At 36.7% G+C, this 20,471-nt stretch overlaps 1 protein-coding gene across 1 annotated transcript; it reads right to left on the bottom strand.

The window, feature by feature from the left end:
* Nucleotides 1–730: 730 nt before the first annotated feature.
* On the bottom strand, nucleotides 731–17,439 carry LOC138706161 (mucin-2-like). Its single transcript, XM_069835153.1, has 2 exons — nucleotides 17,315–17,439; nucleotides 731–5,474 (listed from the first exon to the last, which is right to left on the bottom strand). Exons 1-2 carry the CDS (start codon nucleotides 17,325–17,327, stop codon nucleotides 3,130–3,132), a joined length of 2,358 nt encoding a protein of 785 aa, XP_069691254.1. The 5' UTR covers nucleotides 17,328–17,439; the 3' UTR covers nucleotides 731–3,129.
* Nucleotides 17,440–20,471: the final 3,032 nt, after the last annotated feature.

Genomic DNA, 20,471 nt, shown 5'->3' with positions numbered 1-20,471 from the left:
TGGCAACAAAGTCGCCCGTTGCAACGAATTTTTTAGAACAATGAGAAAAATCAGGTACTTCAAAAAACTTTCACTCATTCGTACGACGTCCAAATCCATAGGTATGCAGCTGGAAGTCTAGGAACACGACTGCACATATTATCCTTTCAAGAATCGAAAGGGGAATTTGAGCCTAAAGTAAAACAACGTGTAGGCAATCATAAGCCATTTAATGTCGTGAACGATGCAATAATTCCGGTAAATTGACAAAAAGACATTACGTGAGAAGATGGTTAAGAGATATAATTCTCCCGGATGTTAAGAAAGACACACTACTACTTTTGGATTCCTGAATCGGTCAGATAGATGACACTATATTTACCTTTGAAGGAGTAAACAATACTTTACATGGTAAAACAATTAAACCTTTGCATTTGTATTTTAAAGCAATTTAACATTATAATTCGAAGGCTAGAAGAGTATTTCGGACATAAAATTATCTGTGAAAACATTCTAGACACATTGCACGATAGGGACTTCATAATGACATTTCATTCTGTTGTGTATCAACAGTTTATTCACTTGTTCTCAAAGACATGCTAATATATGCGTAGCAGAGGTGTGGACATGTGACGGAGAAACATGTGAGAAAGTTTGATAACATTCTTGCAACAATATTGCACGTTGGAAACAGTGTGTGTTTTACAGAAGAGTGAGAAAAATCAGGCTATTTAAAGTTTGTACTGTTCAATGCTCTTTGTTTCGGCCTCTTCATTTCGAATCCCACTATCATATTTAAGGTGAGTAACAAAGTTAATCAATAATTACATATTTTAAATTCAAATTGAATTTGTATATCAGCAAAAGTACTGTGTTAATGTGAGTTAAGAGAAAAAGAAAATAGACTAGAGCATTAATGCGAGACCTTTGATACGGTGTCGCGGAACTATGAGGATCCGAGTGCGCGCAAGAAACGGCATAAGTAACGTCGATTTTAAAGTCATTATATTTTGTAAACGAGGAAAAAGTGAAACGAATGACTATCACCACATTCCTTAACGAACGAAAATTAGCTTAAATATGCATTTTCATTAAATTCAAGCTACACGATCGGGACAGGTTCCCTTGTCAGTAATAAACACATAGGCCTAAGCCATACTCCTCTCTTTTTAGATGTCATTCTTATCATTAAATTTGGTATTAGCTTTCAACATTCCTAACCGCTATTTATATTTAAGCGCACTGTTAGTGACTCAGTTCTCTATTATATTTCGAAATCTTGTGAATCAGGCTGAAAAACTCTTCCAACAGACATCACATACATTCAATTTTACACTTGGCATCATTCTTAACTATAAGTGCCTATAGGCCCTAAACTCCATTTTAGAAAAGTGTGAGTCAAAATATCATACAGCGACCAATCGCAGGTTACAATTAGGCTTATTCATAACAATAACTAATATGATAATGAGAAAATATTAGGTAGTACTCTTTAGGGGAGAGCTGGGTAATATCGGACATCGGGTAATATTGGACAGTGAGTTTCTTTCATCTACCACCAGATAATAGTATCTGAATGACATGGTTACGTTTCTGTGATGTCTTTCTTGTTATTCAAAATCGTTCACAATATGCCAAATTATAGCACCAGTGTCATAAAAAATTAGCCTACAATGCTAACTAAAATGTTATGACTTCAATTATGGAGGCATAACTTGTGTCATAAAATTAATATTATGAAACGATTTGCCGTGCAAAAATATTCAATAAATCACTGCTGTCATAGCAACCGTATTCTTTATAGGTCATAATATCAAACTACCCATAATTACAAATTTGATATGTTACTTATTTATTAATTAATTTATAATGCTATTGTACAAAAATGGCGTATAAAACACGTTTATAACGTTACATACCGGTACTTATTGTATTCGTCAACGTTAGGAAACTCGTTTCGCTAGTTTCCTAAACACTAACCTATTTAATAAAGTATAACATACGAGTACATTAGTTTCATAATATAGGCTACTATTAGCTTACAGTTAGATGAAATGTGTATCATTTTTATAACTTATATGCTGGAATAAAAAATTTAATGGTGCAATTCGTACATATAAAACACTCCTTTGCGTTTAACAGATATTTCCTATAATATGCCCATGCAAATTACCTTCTATAATACATGTAGTATTTTGATTATAATACGAAGAAATACACTTTATTTCGTTGAAGAAGATCAAAATTGAATTCATGGACATAATTTTATTAAAATTAGTGGAATCAGACATAATTCATATTAATAATTATGTTACATAAGAAAACTCTTTAACACAGTCGAACTTCATTTGAAATTATTCTATTTTACATGAAAAACATACCAATTCTTCCAGCATGTAATCATTTGCATGTGACTACGAAGAGGGTTGCTATTTGACTGAAATGTTAAAGGAATACAGAAATTCGAATTTAAACATCAAAATATTAACGACGTATGGTAATTATTTCCACATTGATTAATAGAGCTCTATTTATCTCTGGATTGTGAACAGAATTATACCGGTATACAAAATATCAGGACGATTCTTAACACAGTGTTTGATACTTGTACTAAAACTATAATGAAACAAATACAAAGCTTCGAATTTTCGTATATGTACATACTGAAATTATAAATACATTTTATAATTTGTAAATACAGAGAATTTAACAGTTTTATTAGGCAATTATTATATTCCATCTTGCATCAAACACTTGTGATGTTCTGGCTACAACAATCTCTTCGATATTAAAAATCAAAATTGAATTGTCGAGCAGAAAATTATTTTAATGTTGATGAAAATAAATATAATTCTTATTGCACTTGGAAATACAACCTCATCAATGTTATTAAAGTAACCTTTAACACAATCAAGTTCAATCACAATTTCATGTAAAACAAACAGTCACAGATTGTTCCTATAGACTCTATGGGAGCTAGGGGAGTTTCTTGGAAAGAAAGTAAACGAAATTATCAATATCCTACTTTTTTTCGAAAATATCATACTTTTCGCGTAGTGAGAGTTTTGTATACCAAAATGATCGTACGATAATGTACTATGACATTTTAAATGATTTATTTTGCAAATGAATTCGAAGCCGGTTGGTATTTCAGAACCCGTAAGACAACAGCTTCAGGAGCCAAGAGTCCTTCTTCAAGTCTGACAAGGGTTCACAAACTTTCAGAGTCTTATCGTATATCATGCCCTGGTAGCATTTCTTGCAGATGGCGTTGCCCTGGGTGTCACAGATGTAGAAATGATCGGGGGCGCCAGGATGGGGCTGTAGCATATTGAGTGCCGTGACAGGTTTGGGGCAGGTAGGTGCCTCGAACGGGGCCACTTCTGCGCAGGGGGCGGCCGGTAGCAGAGTCTCTGCGTTGTTGTCGTGTCCGTCCAACGAGCAACCTGCGTGATCTGGCCAGTCGCATGTGTCCAGTATAGGATTCCAGTGCAGATTGGCCGGGCAGATCTTGCAGTACGCTACGCCGTTACTACAGTGATAGAACCAGCGGCAGCTGGATGGGTGCGGGAAGAATACGGAGTACGCGGGATCAGGGTAGGGACATTTAGGCGGTGTGGCGATCGGGCACTCCAGAGGCTCAGGTGTGGTTGGTGGTTCTGCCGTAGTTGGCCTCGGTGTTGGTGGTTCTGTTGGCCTCGGTGTTGCTGGATCCGTCACTGGCGGTTCTGGCGAAGTACTGTTGGGGTTACCATCCTCGCATCCTGCCAAGCATGGGTAGTCACACACCTGATACTTTTCATTCCAGTGGAAGCCGCCTTCGCAGTGCCTGAGTACAGGGAGATGTCCCTCGCACTCATAGTACCATTCACATTCATACGGGTGTTTAAACTTGCTCCCGTCACATATGCAGACCGGACAATCAGGAGTCTCAGGTTCGTTTCCTCCAGGGCAAGGTGTGGTGAATTCTGGTGTGCTTGTTGTAGGTGACTGTGTAGGTACAGTAGTTGGTTCTTGTGTAGTTGTGGACGTCGTAGTGGGGTTTGGAGTGGTTGTGGATGTAGTTGGCTCTTGCGTTGTAGTAGTTGGTTCTTGAGTGGTAGTAGTTGGCTCCTGCGTGGTAGTAGTTGGCTCCTGTGTCGTGGTAGTTGGCTCCTGCGTGGTAGTAGTTGGCTCCTGCGTGGTGGTAGTTGGCTCCTGTGTGGTGGTAGTTGGCTCCTGCGTGGTAGTAGTTGGCTCCTGTGTGGTGGTAGTTGGCTCCTGCGTGGTGGTAGTTGGCTCCTGCGTGGTAGTAGTTGGCTCCTGTGTGGTGGTAGTTGGCTCCTCTGTGGTGGTAGTTGGCTCCTCTGTGGTAGTAGTTGGCTCCTGCGTGGTAGTAGTTGGTTCCTGTGTGGTGGTAGTTGGCTCCGGTGTGGTGGTAGTTGGCTCCTGCGTGGTAGTAGTTGGCTCCTGCGTGGTGGTAGTTGGCTCCTGCGTGGTGGTAGTTGGCTCCTGCGTGGTAGTAGTTGGCTCCTGTGTGGTGGTAGTTGGCTCCTGCGTGGTAGTAGTTGGCTCCTGCGTGGTGGTAGTTGGCTCCAGCGTGGTGGTAGTTGTCTCCTGCGTGGTAGTAGTTGGCTCCTGCGTGGTGGTAGTTGGCTCCTGTGTGGTGGTAGTTGGCTCCTGAGTGGTAGTAGTTGGCTCCTGTGTGGTGGTAGTTGGCTCCTGTGTGGTGGTAGTTGGCTCCTGCGTGGTAGTAGTTGGCTCCTGTGTGGTGGTAGTTGGCTCCTGTGTGGTAGTAGTTGGCTCCTGCGTGGTAGTAGTTGGCTCCTGCGTGGTGGTAGTTGGCTCCTGCGTGGTGGTAGTTGGCTCCTGCGTGGTGGTAGTTGGCTCCTGTGTGGTGGTAGTTGGCTCCTGCGTGGTGGTAGTTGGCTCCTGCGTGGTAGTAGTTGGCTCCTGCGTGGTAGTAGTTGGCTTAGGCGTAGTGGTTGTTGGCACAGTAGTTGGAGCTACTGTGGTAGATAAGCACATGTCCATCCCTACCTTGTCGCACCGCTCGGTTGCTGGATTGTAATACAGACCATCCCCGCACTCTATACAGTGGGCTTCCCCATGGCTACACACGTAGTACCAATGGCAATCGCTAGGATGCGGGTGGTACTCTACAACGGCCTTATCTGACAGGAAACATGCTGGCGGTTGATTCGGTGGACATATGCCAGATATCTCTGATGACAACTCGGGTGCCTCCACTTCGCGGCAGCCTGCGACCCACGGATAATCGCACTGGTTCCTGGAGGGACTCCAGTCAAGGCCTTCAGGACAATACTGAATAACGGGAGAACCATTCAAACAACGGAAGAATTTGGAACAAGTATCGGCTGGAAAGAATACTGGTTCGTACGGGTTGTCAGTTGCTGGACACTGAAACTTGCTAGCTGAGGGAATGCAGTCGCCGCATGCAACCAAGAAGATCACTGTGACTACCCCTACGCCAGCGAAGCTCCACGGGATGAAGGCTGAAACGAAGAGAGAGTAGAGTTGTGCAGTTCCTTAATATGAGATATCCATGTATGAACACAGATTTGAAAGAATGAATCAACCTCCCAATTACTTTAGTACTCATACATTCATAGATGAAATAACGAAGAATCTTTCTAAAAACATCGTCCCCACCTTACTGAATTATTCATTTGTTCAGTCGCAAAGTCGAATCGACTAATTAACATATTTAGTCAAACGAGAATTTCCTGTTAAATGGTTGGCCTAAAGTTTTTTTTTATAGTTAAGTTAAAAAACTTGAAAAGATTGCCTTTCTTTTAGACATTGGCACATAAAACAGTCATTTCAAGTTACAATAATAATTAATGCTGTTATACATGAAATAATAAAAGTCGGAGATATTATTATCATTATTATTATTTACATTTCATCTATACAGAGTTAGTAAAAAGTCCTGCACCACCTAAATAACTTTTGAGGCATGTAGCTCAATGACATGATACTCGGTGTGTGTGTGTGTGTGTGCGTGAGTGCGTGTGTGTGGTAGCTTTATGCTGAGAACTCAATAATGGTCCGGTTTGACCGGAAATAACTCCAACTCCTTTATTTTAAATGGAATAACTAATATATTTTTATATTTTCAAATAAACTCATTAAGAGCTTTTCAAAAAGTACCCACACTAAATACTTCTGTACAAATTTATTGTTGCCAAATCAAGAAAACAGAAAAGTGTATCGAATAATAAAATAATAAAATGCTTCTTCCTTAACAAAACCAAAAAAAAGCTATCGCACCATCTAAATTCTGTGTTCGAACTGATAGCCCTCAGCTGCTTGACAATGTGGCAGTCAATCACAGGAACCATTTGACGAATGACATAACTAGGTTTTAGGAATATCTTGCACCGCGTCCATTATTCGATACTCCAGATCTTCTAAGTTGTTAGTTCTTTCTCGAATTACTACTGATTTCAAATGGCCTCACAAAAAGAAGTCCAAAGGCGACAAATCTGGGAATCTTGCTGGTCACTCTATGTAACTTCTCCCACCAATCCTTCGTTGTGGAAAAACCTGGTTTAAATGCGGACGAACATTCTGTCCGTAGTTAGCTGCAGCTCCATTTTGTTGGAAATATACGTCATCTCTGGGTAGCCCACGGTCGACTGGATGTGGAAACAAGTTTGCCATAGCCGGTAGTACGTGATTTCTAAGCAAATTCAAATATATATTAGCATTTAGCGTTTCTCTAAAGAAGAAAGGACCAATGATATGTCACCAACAATATCAGCCCAAACATTAATTTTTTGTGCACACTGCGTGTGGCTCTCCTCCATCCATTGTGGATTTAAGTCTTATCAGTAACGGCAGTTGTGTCTGTTGACAAATCCATTAAGGCAGAATGTGGCTTCATCTGAGAATATAATTTGTCTAAGAAAAATTGGATTATTGTTAATGCGCTCTATCATTAATTCACAAAACTACATTTTTCTATCGGGATCGTCCTTTGAAAGTTCCTGTAAAAGTTTAATTTTATAAGGATTTTCATCTCGGAACTTTGGCTTATTGGATTCTCACGTCAAATTTGTAGTATAAACTTTTGGATTTTCTTGCACACGGAGGAGAATACCCAATGAAGTATTCTCATCAGTTGAACTTTTCGAGCGATCTGATCTTGGTAAGTCCTTTACGCTTCCAGTTTCCGTAAATTTCCTTACGACTCTTGTCACTTTTGTATGTGGAATTGGATTGCGATCCGGCGTGTCCATAATGCCTGTGTCCCGTTTATATGTAATATCCGTCTCTGTGATCATATCTCACGGCCTTTCAATGAATTGTCTAGGCACAGTTTGCATTGCCTTTCTCTTCTCTATCAGATTTTCATACATCAAGTTCTGAATACCTTGCATTACGATTTCATACTCAGTCATACATCATAATCTGTATACCCGGTCACTTCACGACACACTATTTTCAGTCCCTCTTTACAGAACTTCCGCGTATTCTTCGTCTTTTACAATACGTAGACACTGTCCGCTATTGAAATTCATTAGCTATAGATGTTAGGGGCTGCTCGACCGTAAACGCTTTCAAGTTCAAAGTAAAACATCTTATTTTACATCGCAAGTGTTTCAGGAAATATATTATAATTCATTGTAACTAGTTTATAAAGTAATCATGTAATTTAATTTGTCATCTAGTTTAAATAAGCATTTAAATTCGATAATTCTCTGGATTATGCATATTTTATTTTATATTAACATAATATTAGGCCTATCATGTATTTCCTTTTATCCTCTGGTTGAGTGAAAGAGAAGGCCTCACGGCTTTAACTCTGCCAGAATAAATAAAGCATTATTATTATTATTATTATTATTATTATTAGTATTATTATTTTATTATTATTATTATTATTATTATCATGTCCTCAGGTTGCGGATAGAGGAGACGGCCTCCAGATATGGAGGGTAGCTGCGAACATATTGAATAAGCAGTCGTGGACAGCCGATAAGGGGTGGTCCTCCAGCTTGGGGGTTGGGCGAAGGGCTAACAACCTATCACCGTAAAAACAGCTTGTTGCGAATCCCTACAATAAGCCTCGGAATAGGACTGATTCTCTGGCACGACCACAGCAAAGGAATAAGGTTTTGAGATTTGGCACTTGGAACGTAACTAGTCTTTATAGAACAGGAGGGGTAACATTAGTAACAAAAGAACTAGCTAGATATAGAATAGACTTCGTGGGAGTACAAGAGGTTAGGTTAGATGGGAATGGCATATCACAAATAGATTACTTGTTGTATTATGGGGAAGGAAACAATAATCACCAATTAGGAACAGGGTTCTTTGTTCTTAAAAGAATAAAATCAGCAATAAAAAAGGTCGAATTTATCAGTGAGAGGTTATCATATTTAGTACTTACAGAAGAGAAAGACGACCATATAAAGGATAGCTTCTATGAGGAATTGGAACACACTTTTGATCAGTTACCTAGATATCACATGAAAATTTTATTGGGGGATTTCAACGCTAAAGTAGGACGGGAGGATATTTTTAGACCTACTATTGGAAAAGAGAGCCTACACGCAATTAGTAATGACAATGGAGTTAGATTAGTCAACTTTGCCACATCGAAAAATCTAATTGTCAAAAGTACAACATTCCCCCATAAGGATATACATAAATATACTTGGACTTCTCCAGATGGATTGACACACAACCAAATAGATCACATCTTGATAGATAAACGGAGACATACTAGTATAGTAGACATTCGAACTTTCAGGGGTGCAGACTGTAATTCTGAACATTATTTGGTGATTGGAGAATTAAGAGAAAGATTATCAGTAGCCAAGCGAGTAGAGCAACAAGTTAATATTACTAAATTCAATATTTTGAAATTAAAGGACGAGGAAGCTAAGCAAAATTATCAGGTCGAAATTTCGAATAGGTTTGCCACTTTAGAAAGTTCCGACGAAGTTGAGAAAGAATTAGATGTTAATAGCGTGTGGGAAAATATCAAAATTGCAGCTGAGTAGAGCATATGTTATTATGAAACTAAGAAAAAGAAACCGTGGTTTGATGAAGATTGTTGCATGGTAGTAGAAAGAAGGAAACAGGCAAAATTGAAATTCTTACAAGATCCAGTTGAGGAGAAGAGAGATAATTATTTCAATGAAAGACGGGAAGCAAGTCGTACACTTAGGAATAAAAAGAGAGGTTACTTGAAGGAAAAACTGAATGAGGTAGAAACAAATAGTAAGAATAAAAACATTCGAGATTTATATAAGGGTATAAAGGAATTTAAGAACGGATATCAGCCAAGGGTAAACGTGATCAAGAATGAGAATGGTGACTTGCTTGCAGACTCTCCATCAATCCTAAACAGATGGAAAAACTATTTTGCGCAACTACTAAATGTACATAGGCCAAATAGAAATGATCGGGAAGAAATTGAAATACAAACTGCTGAGCCATTTATACCCGAACCCACGTTTTCAGAAGTCGAAATTGCGATAGAAAATCTGAAAAAGTACAAGTCTCCAGGTATCGATCAAATTCCAGCAGAATTAATACAAGAGGGTGGAAGTGCATTATATAGCGAAATTTATAAACTTGTACTTGCTATTTGGGAAAAGGAAATTGTACCAGAACAATGGAAGGAGTCCATAATTGTACCTATTTTTAAGTAGGAGGACAAAACCAACTGTGGTAACTTTCGAGGAATATCACTTTTGTTGACGTCGTACAAAATTTTGTCCAATATTCTTTAGAGAAGATTAACTCCGTACGTAGATGAAATTATTGGGGATCATCAGTGCGGTTTTCGGCGTAATATATCGACTATTGATCAGATTTTTTGTATTCGACAGATAATGGAGAAAAAATGGGAGTATAAGGGTACAGTGCATCAATTATTCATAGATTTCAAAAAGGCATATGACTCGGTTAAGAGGGAAGTATTATATAATATTCTTATTGAATTTGGTATTCCCAAGAAACTAGTTCGATTAATTAAAATGTGTCTCAGTGAAACATACAGCAGAGTCCGTATAGGTCAGTTTCTATCTGATGCTTTTCCAATTCACTGCGGGCTAAAGCAGGGAGATGCACTATCACCTTTACTTTTTAACTTCGCTCTAGAATATGCCATTAGGAAGTTCAGGATAACAGGCAGGGTTTGGAATTGAACGGGTTACATCAGCTTCTTGTCTATGCGGATGACGTAAATATGGTAAGAGAAAATACACAAACGATTAGGGAAAACACGGAAATTTTACTTGAAGGAAGTAAAGCGATCGGTTTGGAAGTAAATTCCGAAAAGACAAAGTATATGATTATGTCTCGTGACCAGAATATTGTACGAAATGGAAATATAAAAATTGGAGATTTATCCTTCGAAGAGGTGGAAAAATTCAAATATCTTGGAGCAACAGTAACAAATATAAATGACACTCGGGAGGAAATTAAACGCAGAATAAATATGGGAAATGCGTGTTATTATTCGGTTGAGAAGCTCTTATCATCCAGTCTGCTGTCCAAAAATCTGAAAGTTAGAATTTATAAAACAGTTATATTACCGGTTGTTCTGTATGGTTGTGAAACTTGGACTCTCACTCTGAGAGAGGAACATAGGTTAAGGATGTTTGAGAATAAGGTGCTTAGGAAAATATTTCGGGCTAAGCGGGATGAAATTACAGGAGAATGGAGAAAGTTACACAACACAGAACTGCACGCATTGTATTCTTCACCTGACATAATTAGGAGCATTAAATCCAGACGTTTGAGATGGGCAGGGCATGTAGCACGTATGGGCGGATCCAGAAATGCATATCGTCGCTTTGGTAGTGAATGGTTCTATTCCACAGTGAGCAAGTTTCGAGATAAAGCGATTTGAAATTTTTGTGCAATCAGAAAAACTGCATTATTTAACATTGTAAGAGTAAATTCGAAATTGAAATGGATTTTATGTTCTCATACAATTAAGACGAATGCTATACTATGTTTCATTTAATTAAAATATATTAATATCAAATGTATATTTTATAATGTGGCTTAGAATCTTTCACCATATTTATTAATGAGGAATTTTATAACTTAAAATGATGAAAGGACATAACCCAAATCTGATAATATGAAACAAAAGTATAGATGATGATGCTAAAGACATGTATTTTATTTAAAATATTATCAATTACAGAAAAATCAGTGTATTAATCCTTTCTGGCATCAATTTTTATTTGCAGCACAAGACAAAAAACTATTCTAAGTAATTATTCAAGGTATCCTCAACCTCATTTAAGGTCCAAAAATAAATTAATGTCAAATATCTTCAGGTAGTATAGAAATGTTTCCAAATTAAGTATTTACACTTAAACTATAGGCCTAGATACTATATTTTTTTAAATTCGGACAAACTGCTTTTGAAAAAGTGATGTACACAGGCGTGAAAGGGTTCATACTACATTGAACAAATTATACAAAGCATTAATTATATTTAAGTCATCTTCTTCTGTTGACGTTACTGTATCTGAGTAGAGCATGCTGTTATCAGTAGTAAGAAAATCTGTTTCTCTTCGTTTAGGTATCTTTTGTCACTATGATGGTTCGAAATTCTAGGTCACTCAATCTTTCTTGAAAAATATGCGGGTTGAATTTCCTTTTCTGTATTGAAACTATTTTACCTTCAACCAGTTTAGTGTCCCTCCATCCTCATACGTGTTCTTATTAGTTATCAGTCGAGCAGGAAAGCTCTTAAAATCAAAGAAATCAGCGAAGTCATTTCAACTACCCTATAGAAAAGGTTTTGTATTTTGGCTATTCAGGCAATAGTATACCATCTATTTGGGGTAAAAATATCAATCTTGTCTCCTCTACCTTCAATGGCAGAGTAGATACTATCACATTCCATTTCAGAATGACCAAAGTCCATACATTTTTGGTTAATCACGTTGATAGGTAACATCGTTACAGCACGCAGGAACATAGCCACATTTATATGGTTACGGTTTTGTCCTGATGCTGTATCCGAATAGATAGTCGCTTCTTGTACTGCTGGATGAAGATTTCTTAAAATTTTCCAAAGACACATTGCTATTTCTGAGGATCTTCATGCCACATAAAATTTACAGCCTCAGAGTTACCCAAATTATATGTAGTCAAATTAAAAGTTTTCAATTTGTGTATGTAATATAGTTTTCCAATATTCAACACTGGTGTGACAAGAATTTTTTACACATACATTGTGAAACAGGAAAATGAATTTTTAGATTTAGCTCTTCTTTTATTAGCTATTTTATATTCACTTGCTTCCTGTTTTCTAGCCACATTCAGATCCATATTTTTCTTGAAGTTCTTGTTATCCTGCCTCATCTGTGTTATTAAAAGCACACAGAAATCACATTGATCCTTTTTCGGCTTGTGGAAACCATAATTAAATTCAGTGGTGCTTTTTTTTATAACAACTGGCCTTCTCAAGAGTTATGCTAAGTTCTGCACACTATTCTTTATAACCTGTTTAGGATAAGCCAGAAGCAAGGTACTTCATTTTAGTAGAACTTCGACAGTAATGTGAATGATACGACTGGTAATGGCTATATTATGAGACCTTATTATGTTTTTCGCACTCTCTGTTTTCTTGTGTGGTAGGGGTTTCTTGCCCCTTTATCTGTCTCTACTATACCGGTATTTGTAATTTATTTTCCATTTTGTCGGATTTCGTTTCCTTTTCTTAGTTAAATTGCTGTCCTCTCTTATATCTTCATTCCCCTCGCTTATCTGATTTTTCTCAACTTGTTCTGTTATCTTCTGTCCATCAGAGTGTGCTGGTGATTCTAAATTATCTTCAGAAGTTTGTCTCTTCATCATCCCTTCTGGATGGTATAGCCGATCATTGTCACTTATATCCCCAAATAATTCATCATTACTGTTTTCAAAGCCTGGATTTATGTCAGTTTTACTAGAAGTTCATTTTGATGTATGTATGTATTTATTCACACTGCAGTGGGCATATACCCGGTGGCAGTGGTAATGGCTCAGTACACAAAAAATAATCAAACAATGATGCCACAAGTCTAAATTCCTAAGCTTCCAGAAATTAAAAATAAGATAATTAAGCATTTTATGTGGTTTAAGTCTCTTCACAATTCACAACCTTTCGAGCATTCCTGTTCAAATGAAATTGTGAATGGATGTAAGACACTTGCAGGTGGATTAAGACCCTTCACAATCGTACAAAAGTTCCAGAATTTTTCCTTCCAGTGCAACTGTGAATGGATGTAAGACACTTAAGTCTATTTACAACTAATTAATTGTGGTATAGGGCTTTCACAAAATGCAAATATTTCTTTATTTTTTAAACTAATCGCATATTACCTTTAACAAATGTAAAATTTAGACTTCTTAGACTCCATAAATAGTTTTAAGTCAAAAATCAAAATTTTGTGGGTTAGGCCCCTTCACCACCAAAGCGACGATATAGAGTGTTAGTTGGGAGACCGGAGGGAAAAAGACCTTTAGGGAGGCCGAGACGTAGATGGGAGGATAATATTAAAATGGATTTGAGGGAGGTGGGGTATGATGATAGAGACTGGATTAATCTTGCACAGGATAGGGACCGATGGTGGGCTTATGTGAGGGCGGCAATGAACCTTCGGGTTCCTTAAAAGCCATTTGTAAGTAAGTATTATTATTATTATTATTATTATTATTATTATTATTATTATTATTATTATTATTATTATTATTATTATTATTATTAAATAAATTTGCCGCCTCTCGTTGAGTTTGTTGCTTATCTCCATAGCCAACCCTAACTGAAATTAGAATTCCTTCCCTTTCGTTCAACATTAGATAGAATTATTTAACGCACTAGATGTCAGATTCAATTCCTTAAATAAGATGTTTCTGTATCAGTAAACATGATTCCATGGATATAAAGAAAGGACAGACAAGTCACAGTAAACAAAAGAAGAGTTTTATCGTATTCGATAGATATAAACACAGAACAATCAAATCACAGTAAGCAAAGAAGCGTTTTACTCGTAATATTAGTTAAATCCACAATTTTTTGTTTTCTTGATTTAGCAACAATAAATTTGTACAGAAGTATCTAGTGTGGGCACTTTTTGAAAAGCTCTTAATCAGCATTATTCGAAAATATATAAATATATTGGGTATTCCATTTAAAATAAAAGAGTTCCGGAAGTAGAAAAAGCTCGGTAATACCAATATTGAATTCTTAGTATAATATGGCTATTTCCACACACACACCAATTTTATGTCACTGAACCACATGCTTCAAAAGTTATTTAGGTGGTGCGGGATTTTTTTAAACATATTATATGATTACTTAACATTTAATCTAGGAATAGGGTACCTTTGAAATTTTTTTAGATAAACATCCTGACACATTGAGCAGTTTATCTGCTGAAAAAGTATAGTCAACTAACGTATTATCTCAGATGTATTGATCGCTCAATTAATTTAAGTATTTATTATTACTCCTGTTACGGGACATGGAGGCCCAAAAGTAGCTTGAGATTAAAGCTGCCGTTTTTTTAGGCAATCGGCATTAGTTACAATAGGATGTCAGTCGTACATCCTTGCCTCTTTTAATTCAAGAAAGATTCCCTAATATTAATTTCTCGTATATTCAGTACTTACAAATCATTTTAGTCGGCAACTATGCACAATAAATCAATGCAACAATTTTAATACAAAGTTAATGGTTCATTATTTGACATCAGAAACGCTGAAGCTATGCTAGAATAAATAACAAACAATTTTCTTCGTTATTTCTTGTGTTATATAAAATAATCTGGCAATTTAAACGGTGGAGTTCGATTAAATAATGATTTTCTAACAAATCAATCCTTATACGCAATTTTTTTATTTGTCTTTCTGTTGCGATTTTAATTTAAGTTTTACTTCATGCGCCCAGATAAATCACACATAGTCAAGAGATCCTTTCTTAAGAACTTTCTGTCACTAGTTGTGAACCTTTCTTGTTAAGCGTAGATGAATTTTTAAAGAAGAAAGATTTTTGCACAGGATTTGAAAGACAGTGGAAAGACCTACCCACACGCAGAAAAATATGCTTAGTGTTTCATTAGAAACCTTTATTAATATTTATGTCAATTTGAAGTACAAATTTTCGTTAATGTGAGTATAGAAAAATAATATTAGAAATTATTACTGCTGTATATACGAATACTTATTTTATGTGAAATTATTCAATATTATTGATACAACACCTAATCACATATAGAAGGCCTGGTTGGCGAGTTGGTATAGCGCTGGCCTTCCATGCCCAAGGTTGCGGATTCGATCCCGGGCCAGGTCGATGGCATTTTAGTGTGCTTAAATGCGACAGGCTCATGTCAGTAGATTTACTGGCATGTAAAAGAACTCCTGCGGGACAAAATTCCGGCACATCCGGCGACGCTGATATAGCCTTTGCAGTTGCGAGCGTCGTTAAATAAAACATAACATTTTTTAACCTAATCACATATAACAGATTGATCAGCCTAATGACTTACAAGGCAATCACTTTTATCAATTTCATTATGCTACCATCTAGCGAATGCAAAAGAAGTCATGTTATAATATAATCGTCATGGAATTACATGGAACAACTATAGGGCCTACTTCTATCTAGCGGTCGTTATCAAAAAATGCCTTTTCGATGGTGGAGGCTATGGAGATTGTTCTCATTTTATGTTGCCATTTCATAACATGGCAATGGCCAATTTGATATATATGTGATCAGAAATACAACTTAAAGCGTATACCTTATAAATGAAATTATGTATATTACTTTGTGGATTATAAAAATATGTCTCCTGTATGAAAAGCAGAAAACAGAAATTAATTTCTTATTTGAGTAGTTAGCCTATAGAGGTTGGAAGTGAAATATCCCAGCAGATTTTCAAAGCGAATAGCTCATGTTGTATGCAACAAAAAAGTGTAATACCATAATGAAGGAAAGTTAATAGTTTTTGCAGGTTTTTTTCCCCTTTTTCCAAACACCCTCTTATTCGGTAGCTATTGCGAGTAGAATCGTGATTTTTGTCCATATCGATAGAAAATCGAATAATCATTTATCCCTCTGGCGTACTTCAATTGCGTGGACGATTTTCGTGTAAATTTAATTAAAAACACAACTAGTTTCAAGCTACTGAATGATGCGAACAGTTTGCAACATTGTAGCCAGAAAGGGAAGTGGGAGGTAGTTCACCTAGGGAGACAGATCTGAGTTCGTTGACCTCTTACACCTGTATTACGAGAAGAAATAGAATTATGTTAGCGACGATGTTGCCAGACTGCTGAAACTTACAACTTAATTTTCTGATTAACCGTGCATTTAACCAATAAACGTAATATAGGTTTCCTATTCATTTAAGTGTAATCTATCATCCCTTTCAATTTGCAGGGCTATTTCAATTTCATCCTGCATAGTAAATGACTTCATTTAGTGTATGTTTTGAATAATAATAGCTGGAAAATTGCTTTACATTATACTATCATTCACAACATGATAAAAAAACTAAACTGCTGCGAAAAGCGTAAAATGTATAAGGTTATTCAAAAGTCACGAATGATTAAAAAAAAAACCGAATTCTGTTAGAAGGTAAGAATATGGAAAAATTCTGTTCATTTATTTATTTATGGGGTTTATTTTCACATAAACTTCCGATTCAATTGTTGTAATATGGTTGCTATATCAAATGAAATAAATAAACAACAATTCAAGTAATTTTTGGATGACTTAATGTGTTTGTTTTCCAAATTCATACCAGAAAATAATGGGTTTGTTTCTACAAATGCTAATTGGCTTATTCAGTGGGCGCTATGAATGTAATAGAGATTGTCCCAGTACACTGAGAAGATTCAGAATTCTAATAATCGACCTGAACACCAGCCGAATACTGAGCATAGTAGAACTTGTAAAGTAAGTGAAATTTGGAAATATTGTTTTCTGTTTAGAGTACTCAATACTTTACTAATTTCTCTCTTATATCCTAAGTATGAATCAAAATCGGATAATATAACGTTCTGGATATCCCATGAAGTAATGTACTTCACTTCGAATTCCCAAAGGTCTATTGGAAATCAATAAAATTATTTTAAATTCATCAGTTCACTTTTAATTTGAAATACAAGTAAACTTTTTTCTTAACGATTCCAACATGCCGACTATGCAAGCAGACGATCTATATTTCGCTTATAATATGATCATTTATTTATTTATTAAAGTAAGCTTTCTTTTTTGAAGAAAATTTCAAAATGTTTTTTTCCACAACCCAATTGTCGTGCGCTATAATGGACTGCCATAGCGAATGTCCACTTGTCTTCTTACCTTTAGTCACCATCTTGCTGTGATGCTAGTAAACGACTTTCCGGGAGCAATGTAGAAATGAGCTTTATATATGCCCTATTTACGCACTTTGTTCTTGCGAGCTGCAAACAGATCAAGTGTGCAGATTATCCCTTGGAATGTCAATCATGTGTCAGCAGATTATAAGCGTCAAACCAGCCCTTGATAATCTGATTAGTTAACAATATCTCCATGTATTGTGCTTTTTCAGAAGTACTTTCTGGGTGAGAATGCTTCCGTCAATCAAAGTTGCAAATAATTGTGTGTTGATTACGATAGATAATGATATCTCTCATGTAAGATCATCTCGAAATCGTTACAAAATTGTTTAATTTTGTGTGTGTGCAGAATTTCATTGCATTTTCTTTAAGGACGTCAATAGCTGCAAACACACGTGTATGGGAACATAGTCCATATCTTTCACTTGTTTTCATCTTCCTTTTCCTTTATTCTTCCTTATACTCTTATTATTTCCATCTTTTTCTACATTATCTGATTCTTCATTCTTTTTCTTTTAAAGTACGCTTCCATATCCTGTTTGTTTTCTTTCCTTTTTAGTCTTCCGTTCTCCTAATTTTAATAACACTTCTGCACACTTCCTTCTTTTAATTTTTTCTCTTTCTCTTGTTTCTTTCAATCTATAACTACTCCTTCCGTTTTCCTCCTACTCCCACTAGCCTACATCTTTTCTTCATTTTCTCCTCTTTCTCTTTTAATCTCCATCTCCCACTAATTACACCTTCCTTCTGCTACCTCTTTTCCTCCTCTTACTGATTTCTAACTTCTTTTTCTAAATTTTTCTACATTTTTCATTAATATCTATTTCCTGCTCCAAATATGTCTTCCTTCTACTACCTCCTTTCCTGCTCATACTTATTTTCAACTTATTTTCCTACATTTTACTTTAATATATATTTCCCGCTTCATTTATCTTCCTTCCGCTGCCTCTCTTTCTCCTCTTACTCATTTTTAACTTCTTTTCCTACATTTTTCTTTAATGTCTATTTCCTACTTCTTTTACCTTCCATCTGCTACCTACTTTCCACGTCCTACTTAATTCAGCTCCTCCTATCGTATCTTTATTATCCACCTCCTGCTGCTTTTCTTCTCCTTCGACTCTTTTCATCCTCTTACTTACTTAACTCCTTCTAAGATCATTTCCTTTAATATCCATTTCCTGCTTTTCTTTTCCTCCTCCTGCTTTTCTTCTTTGTTTGCTACTCTTTTCCTTCTCTTACTTATTTCAATTCCTTCTCCTACCATTTCCTTTAATGTTATCTCCTGCTTCTTTTATCCTACTCCTGCTACCCCCTTTTTCTTCTCCTACTTATTTAAATTCCTTATGCCGTTTCTTTAATACCACCTTCCAACAGTAATACAGTAGGCCTAACCTATTACTACTCAGTCTCTTTATACTGATAGAATGAAGACGATGATGATCATTGTAATGGTGATAATAACAAGGCTGGTACTCAATAAGAAAAATAAACGAAGATTAACTAGAAATTTTCATTGGATTTATAATAAAAAGTCGTCGCCTATTTTAGTGTATTATTCTTGCAGAAAACTGAGAAAAATCACGAAATATCTCTGCTATTTTTGGGGACGGAATCACTGTAACCCCACATCAAGAAGTTAGTACCCTACCATGCAACAGGCGCCTTGGTTGATTTACGTATATTATTAGTGCAAGTGAAAGGCTATTTATAAGACTAACAATGAGGAGAATAGCATAATCGATCAAACATTGACACAATCAGATGAAGTGCGTATGTATCTTCCTGTCTGAGAATTACGGAAACAGTTGAATTAATAAACACGCTATCAGGAGGTAATTGTGATTTTACCAACTTTATGCTTAATAATTACATTTTCATCGATCTCAATCACCTCAGTATCTCGAATAATAATTTCAAGGGTCAGAATAAGAGACTCATCCATCAAAATCCTGACATAATCTGAGACACTGATTTCCTTTTCAAGCTAAGTTTTCCTGATACGGTCATACACCAAAGTCAAACATATATTTGGAAGCCGCGACTGATAAAACGCAGCGTTGTTGGTTAAAAAGCGCGCATACATCTGCGCAGATAATTAAGGAAACTATATATAAACAAGTCGCAAACGTGAGATGATCCTTCCGGTAGCTCAGCGTTGCAGTGCAAGCTTATCACTCCGCGAACTTGGATTCGATTCCCGGCGCTGACTATAGTGCTACTTGTGGTGGATAAGATGGGAGATTCTCTAGTTTCCCTTGGAAAAACACTTTACAATACTCTCTATTTCACTTTATTCTTCAATTTAACATAATTTATTTCATTTAATTTCTTTAAAAATAGGTTCAGGGAAATGTGTACTACTTCTCAGAATATCGTTCACGACTGTGACCTAGCCGGACGAGGTCATCCGACAGATAGCACCTGCTGGCGGGGTCAGGTGAGCTTGGGACGGTCGTGGCATGCTTATGCCCGACAGGATCTTTCTGCTGGTGTACGAGGAGCGGTCTGTGACCTCTATGGACCTATATAGTCTACGTGGTATCTCAGGTCTGAAAAACTAACGTATAGGGTCATTCATTCATCACTAAGGGTCGGATGTCCCTGCTGTGGCTGTGTGAACTAAGGCACAGGCCGCTCGGGTTCCAGTCTCGTTCAAACCTGGAATTTTTCATTTAAAAATCCACAGTGACACTTTTGATGGACAAGGTCGTAATTGAGGTTTTTATCGGGGTTCTTCCATTTTCCCATATTAAGCATCTTCATCATTCCATCACAATGTCCACATTATTACCATTACACAGTATTCATTTCCCGATCGCTTTTTGGTGAAGCGCAGTGGAAGCTGGTTGGGCACGAGTGGGTTTGCCTATTCACAATCCGAATACACAGCGAACCTTAGCACAGTCAGTTGGTGTGGATAGAGTGTGCGCTTAGGTATAGATTTAGTATAAAAGAGCAAGTATGGTCGTGCTGGATCATATGACGTCCTCTTCAAAACTAAATAGATTGTGTCGGCTTCTAGCTACCTATCACCAGTGTATGCAACATGGTATATAATATCTAAATGTTTACAAACATTCCATGAGTCTCATACAGTAATAAGTAGAGTGGAAAAATACCGTAGTTGATTTATTTATGAA

Source organism: Periplaneta americana, chromosome 9 (genome assembly GCF_040183065.1).
Source record: "Periplaneta americana isolate PAMFEO1 chromosome 9, P.americana_PAMFEO1_priV1, whole genome shotgun sequence".
Taxonomy (NCBI): domain Eukaryota; kingdom Metazoa; phylum Arthropoda; class Insecta; order Blattodea; family Blattidae; genus Periplaneta; species Periplaneta americana.
Note: the sequence above shows the minus strand (reverse complement) of the source record. Positions and strands in the feature narration are given on the sequence as shown.